The 6,940-nt window shown below is 43.4% G+C and overlaps 1 protein-coding gene across 1 annotated transcript in view; it reads right to left on the bottom strand.

Annotated features, from left to right (window-relative positions):
• adam19a (ADAM metallopeptidase domain 19a) overlaps positions 1–6,573 on the bottom strand; it is a 167,843-nt gene extending 161,270 nt beyond the window's left edge. Inside the window, exon 1 of the mRNA XM_031874263.1 lies at positions 6,397–6,573. Within this exon, the coding sequence (XP_031730123.1) occupies positions 6,397–6,526 (130 nt within the window). The 5' untranslated portion in view covers positions 6,527–6,573. The remainder of the gene's footprint in view (positions 1–6,396) is intronic.
• Between the last annotated feature and the right edge of the window lie 367 nt (positions 6,574–6,940).

Raw genomic sequence — 6,940 nt, 5'->3', positions numbered from 1 at the left:
ATATATATATATATATATATATATATTAGTGCTGGGCAAGTTAACGCGTTAATTAATTAACGCCGACAATTATATTATCATGCGTTAACGCAGTTTCGTTTTTAATTATTAAGCGGACATTTTTAACACAAGAACCGTGCAGCAAGCGGTGAACAGCTGTTGTCTCTTCCGTCTCTTTCGGTTTCCTTCACCTACATTCCCCTGGGTCCTAAGTTCCTCCATGTACAGCTTCTTATCACCCTTTATGTACCAATGTACATTTATAACAAATACCACACATATTACAGTAATCAGCGTTGTATATGTGTCTGACCAAAATACCAAAAAAAGAAATGATTCATTTAAATTCTTTTTTTTAGAGTTTTTAAAGTTGTTTTGTTTGTAATATGTATAATAAGCATATCATTTAGTTATCACTCCTGAGAATTTAACAAACGTAAAAACATGACGTAGTTGGGTTTGCAGTTTTCAAGAAGAATATTTCAAATTGCATCTCTTACACACATGAAGATAAAGATATGAACACCGGCTGAATATCTATTATCAGAAGCAGTTATAACTGTGTTATAACTGCTACTGTGTAAAGGGAATACTGCTGTTAAAAAGATATTATTATTTGTTTAAAGTGTTTACAAACCAAATGTTACTGCACGTTTGTTCATATAGCAGTACTTTTAAAATAAAAGTGCGCAATACACTACTTTTGAATTCATTATTGAACTTTGAGCATAACAATGCGATTAATCGCAAAAGAATCATGTGATTAATCGCGATTAAAAATTACAATCGTTGCCCAGCACTAATATATATACTGTATATATTATTAGAGAACGTCTGTTGAACAACATCAGAAAGTCTCACAAATTTAGAAACCATGAATATTCTTTCGAGCGGTGCTACTAACTGACACTTTATTTTAGAGATCTCATTAACCACAAAACAGTCCTGAGTTACATTTTAGCTGGTATGGAATTAAAGTCAATTATTCGTCTATAAATCATATAAATCCTAGTCAGAGATTAAAGGTATCGATACAAGATTAGTAGACGTATTAGGCCTGTCTATGCTGGCAACCGGACAGAAGTGTCATTGAGAAACTTCCTGCTTCCACCGACCAATGACACTTCAGAATGATAGCAGACACTCAGAGTGTCACTCAGACAATATCAGGATATTCTGATGTGGAATTTTAAAATTAAAGTCCTCAAAAAAAGCCATTTAAGAGCTGCGTTTCCTCTAATTCAGGAGAGTTTACTAGAATGATCTCGCTGGTATGCTCAAATGATGAAAAAAATGATATTGGATATTTCGGCATTGCCTAAAATTAGCCATGGCCTAAATATGTGTGATATTCATTTCACAAACATTTGGAGAAATACTAGATAGCGATAACGAGCTATACAGTGCTCCATTTAGTTATGTAATAAATTAAGTAGCATCTGGCATCAGCTCACTTATCTCTTTTCTGTTGTTTTGGAGCTACATTACACTCCCTCCTGGTATGGACACTGATCATCAGACTGGAACACTCACCTCCACCGCGGACCCACAGAGCACAAACATACACTTGGGAAGTGAATAATGACTAAAAGAAGCCCACACAGCAGACTGGAGACGACCTTGCACAGTATTTCTGTGGGTGTTACAAACACCAGCTACGCGGTCCTGTTAGCTTTCAAACAGAATATTCTTCAAAAAGGTGCAACCTCGCCGTCACACCAGGCCTGGTGTCTGCCGATGGAATCGAGCAGGCGAGCTGGGCATTGTCGGGTAACGCGTCGCTGATAAAAGTTTGCCCGTTTAGAGGGCGAGCCACGACAGTTCTGCCGACTGTACAGTCTGTCGCTGCCCCCCCACACCTGGAAATACCAGCCCACGCTTTCAAGAGCTCTCGGATCGTTCCATTACTAACTCCTCTGGGCTCAGAGAACAGGCCTTGCATTGCAGAAGCATGTGGGGCGCAGGCCCTGGGCAGGCTGCGCTTGGTGCCTGGTGAATGAGCCGTGTTGCAGGCAGATAAAACTGCTGAGCACCGAGTTTATTTGAATCCCACCAGAGCAAAAGTGCATTAGGAGTTCGGAGGGCTTTTCTTTAACCTTTTGATGACATGTCTGTGATTGACAGAGTGTGATGAGAGCGATCAGGAAGGGTGCAGAGCATGTTGGTAAAAAGGAAGCAGCGTGGAATGAAGCTGCAGGGTAACAACTCATACAGATGTGCAAACCTAAGCATTAACCCAACGAGTGACATCAGGGATATGCATCAGGACCAATATCCGGTCATGATGTCACAACATCAGGTTAGGGCTGCACAATGAATCCAATATTGATCGTGATCACGATATTGGTTTCCCACCATTAAATGAACATGATAATGATGTTTATGACATTGTGTTCTGCTAAAAGAAAACTCTGCTGCACATCAAATCAAGCGCTGCCTAAAACAGCAGCCAGCCGGCAAGTGGTTAGCCGCCGTGTCGCTGCGTTCACACATCTGTGAGACACTTTCCTGAAGTCTACAGTAAAGGAATAATATAGTGTAAACTACTGGTTTTGTCGATCTTTTCTCTACAGAGTGCAGGCGTGTCTGCTCAGGGGATTCAACTCCTCCACTCGGTGTGGGAGGATCCTCTCCCCGGTGCTGGCTGGCCCTCGCCAAGTGCATTTCCTCCATGAGCGCCTCGACCAGCTCTAGTAGGTCGGCTTGGAAAGGCCTGGAATAAAGATTTACATGTGTCTAGCATCTGTATTTTGCTCTGGTTGTGCACAAGATTGATGCATTTAACTTTAGATTGCTACACAATTTAAGATGAATATGTAGAGGCATATTGCAGAAAAAAAAGAAACACTGCAATGTTAGTTTTTCCAATATTGTGCAGCCCTAGTGCAGTACATTATCAGAAATGTGAGATTGCAATAAAAATATTTTGTGTCTTAAATCTATGAATAATTACGCTGATCTGGATGTCAATATTGATCAAACTAATCGTGCAGCCATACATCAGAATCACATGATATCAGACCATGACGTGTCAAAACGAGGTCATGACATGAAGTTATGATGTCATGAGATCAGGTTGAGATGGTCCTGACATTAGTTTAGGATGATGGGATTCACATATGACGTCAGGATCATCACCAAACTATTAATGAGCCACCTGAATGTTTCATGGCGTAAATCCAGGATGTCACCGGATTTGTAACAATCCAAAATCCTTTCAGTTGCATCTGTGACTGACTGAGAATGCCACTCAAAATGAACTCCACTGCAACACGTCTACAATGCAGACTCCACCCACACATTTGTCTAACTGGGCCACAACAAACACTCGCAGTGAGTTCGGCTGAGGTAAAACACGCTGCCCACTGAGACGTACTGAGTTTCACTTGAGGCGAGAAACGCTGGTGTAGAACATCAGTGTGGGGCAGTGTGATGACAAAAGAAACCGAGAGGTAGAATGTTTGGCTCGGTTTCTGTGAGAGTGTCACACGGATCTGCTTGATAACATCAGAAATCCATTAGCTGGAGCCTCTGAGAAAGGGGAACAGAACTGAATTGTGACTTTTGAAGAGTCCTCGACTCAATCCTCCTCTCAGCTGTGTGCAGTCTCATCCATGTGAAGTACACGAGACTCCTTGGATCTGCACACGACTGGTCCTGGCAGTATAGAAACAGATGTGTTTGAGAAAAAGTCACCTCATCAAGGAATCCTTCAAAAACAATTTTAGTTTAAATGTCATTTAAATGTAAATATATATATATAAATATAAAAAACAATCTCTGTGACAGTCTATTGTCATGTCTTCGGATGACCAGATGGCAGATGGATGGTGTGATGGTTGTGCTGACTGCTGCAAAATGAGCTCCCGGCTTTAATGGCACACAATCACCACTGTCCTGACGTATTGTTTCTCTTGAGCAGCAGGCAGTGGGAACAAAGGAACAGGCAGTTATCGCTGCTCTATTTAGAGTAGTTTTTGGCCAGTTATGATGTGCAGCCACAATTAGCTGGTGCATTACTGGTTGACACCACGTTGCAGAAGAAAATCCTGATACAAAGTACTGGATCGAATAAAAAATGAAAGAATATGGTAAACCACAAAGGAGGAGGATAAGTGGCTCTGTGCTGATGCTGGTATTATATATTAAATAAAGCAGAAGCTAGCTACCAGTGTTAGCCAACGCAACCGTCAGCTTGTTGTAGCTTGTTGTGGGCTGGAGGACACGCGGTGAGAATACGGCGGCATGCGGCGGCCCGACGTGCTTCTCAGGACTGGATCGGCTGTCCCCGGTCTGGATCCCGGTTTGGGCAACATAGTGCTGCATGGAGGATGGTCCGGCTGTAATGTACTGGGTGCTGCGTCACCCTCATTGGACTGACAGGCTTCTAGTGACACAATACGCTCACAAAAGGTTCATTACCATCCAGGGATTGTTTTTAAGAAATCTTGTCAGCATTGTTGTACTACTTAATTATTGTGTTGAATGTAAAAGAGAATCACCCAGTCAGAGGAATTTGTTCCTCACTGCATCCCAACAGTAATAATAGAGCCACAACAGCTCTACGTTGTTGACGTAGCCGGGCCGGCCGCTCATGCTTGTAGTGCGTGTTCGTGCCCGCCTGGCTAGCTCTACGGCCGCCACCCTGTCGTAGCAGATTAAACGGCGGTTACAGCTGATAATGTCACGACGGACATCGGTGTCGACACGCCAGCACGTTTGCCGTAGTCTGCTGTGTTAGCACCGTTAGCTGCAAGCCGCTGGCTCAGCTGTCACCATGTTGAGAGCTGTTGAGAGGCAACATACAGTATCTGCTCCCAATCTCATATATGGCACCTTTAACTTTTAATATCAGTATCAGCGTAACTAGTCTGGGTCTGGCTTCAGCCAGAGGGAAGGGCAGACATTGTTATCAGCTGCTGGAGGCTTCCAACAGCTGACATTCATTACGTTATAATATTAGTGAGTGTATTGTGCAAATAACAATGTGTTGATACATGTTTTTGTTGATTAACTCTCTGTATTGATGCTATTCAGTGATTGGTAGAAGGTGGTCATTCAGTTCACAGCATGTCAGGATCAACCCACTGATCTCAGTGCAGTTCTCCACAGAACAAAAACACATTACAACAAGTGCTATTGGGTATTTTCAACAACACTAGATTTTTCCTCTCTTACTGAAAACTCAACTGTGTATTCAAGTGCACGCACACACACACACACACACACACGGGTTGCTAACAACATTAACTTGGAACATCTGTCCTGAATGGGGGACAGTGTTCAAGTCTTATTTGTCCTTGGAGCTGATCAGCCCACATGACCGGACAGAGAGCCGCTACCCCTCCCCGGCCTGCATGTGGCTGACGATGAGAATACATTCAAGGTAACTTTGAGAGTTCATTTCATGTCCTTTCAAACTGTCCCAGCCGAGTCACACCCTGAGCAGTGATGAATGGAATCCAGCCAGGGTTTATATTGTGTTGCTTTCACCCACGAAGTACACAAGAAGAGACTTTCTGTGCCATAAGTGTCCGTGATGTGGACTGCTCCACTGTAGCGGTCTGCTGTCCTCCAGCGTCCCTCTGAACCGCCTTTTATGGACAACGCACAAGAGGAGCGGGCTGGTCTGTGGATCGGCTGAACAGACTGCTGTCTATTATCTAAACACATGTTAGACCTTTAGTCTTCTACTGTACTAAACTGCACAAACTTCAACAATTCATCTTCAATAGGGAAATATGTGGGAAACGGACACGCGCTCGCTTCGATACGTGCTTGGCGTTAAGAGACGATCACCCGAAACGCGTTTGAAAACTTTGACAATTTCATGTTCCCTTGCATACAGTGAAATATTAACATATTCTTAAACATACGGCACCGTGTTTGTAGAACACCTAATGTCTTCCACTCATTGGGCATGAAAGCCATAATTCAACAATGTCCACTTTCAGAGTTTGACCTCATTCCCCCCGGAGCCCTGAGGAGGAGGCAGTCAACCGGAGAGCCGGTGACACAGCGACATGTTACCCGTGTTATTCAGTGCTTATGTTGCTGCTTCAGATGCAGCCAGTGGGAATATGAGGAATGAATCCTTGCTGTGCAGGAACACATGTAGTAGGGCATGTGTGTCTCGTGCCTTTGCCCGATACGCAACATGCCATTCAATTGCCAGATTTGTGGCATTTGGCGTACGCAGCCCTGAGCTTTATAAAGCGGCTAATGACTTTAGTAAAGTTCCAGTGACACCTCACACCTACCGAATACCGCTTCAATAAAACACGTTGTGTTGAATGACACATTTTAAACATGCCATCCGTATTGCGCTTCAAAGCTTCAACACGCAACTGGTCGATGCTCAAAGAAGTTTGACGGCATGTCCGCTCTTTTCTTTACCTTGTTCTCCGGTGTTCCCGCTGGCTTTGTCCAGTGTCCCGTTCAGCAGCAGAAAATAAAGAAAAACGAGCAAACGTCCACATTTTGCCGGTGATATTTGGGCATTTTTCTGCCTGTGTTTACTGTACATCCCTGTGACCCTCGGTACCGCCGACCGTCCTCCCTTTCCTCGCAGTGTTCAACTCTGCCTCCCTCTGACTCCTCCGAGCATCATCCGAACACAGGAGCGCAAAATACAGCACTTCCTGTGTGACCCATCAAAATAAAACCATAAAGAAAGCCTTCAAACAGAAGTCCCACAACTAGAAGACATTTTAGCAATTAGGGGATCATATAAGATGTTTGCATGCACATAGGCAAGCAGGCAGGTCAGCAGCAAGTCTAAAATCAGCAGTTATTGCTCAAAACGGAAATATTAAAAGTTCCAATTCCTATAGAGGACTCTAAAGGGCTGAAGCTGTCATGATGAATATCACAATCTACTAGCCGCTTTTATTATCATTTTATATATTACATGGATTGACTCAATAGGATTGGGTCAGGT

Source organism: Anarrhichthys ocellatus, unplaced genomic scaffold, assembly GCF_004355925.1.
Source record: "Anarrhichthys ocellatus isolate YVR2014 unplaced genomic scaffold, GSC_Weel_1.0 scaffold79, whole genome shotgun sequence".
In the NCBI taxonomy this organism is placed as follows: Eukaryota; Metazoa; Chordata; class Actinopteri; order Perciformes; family Anarhichadidae; genus Anarrhichthys; species Anarrhichthys ocellatus.
This window is presented reverse-complemented; position numbering and strand designations above follow the sequence as displayed.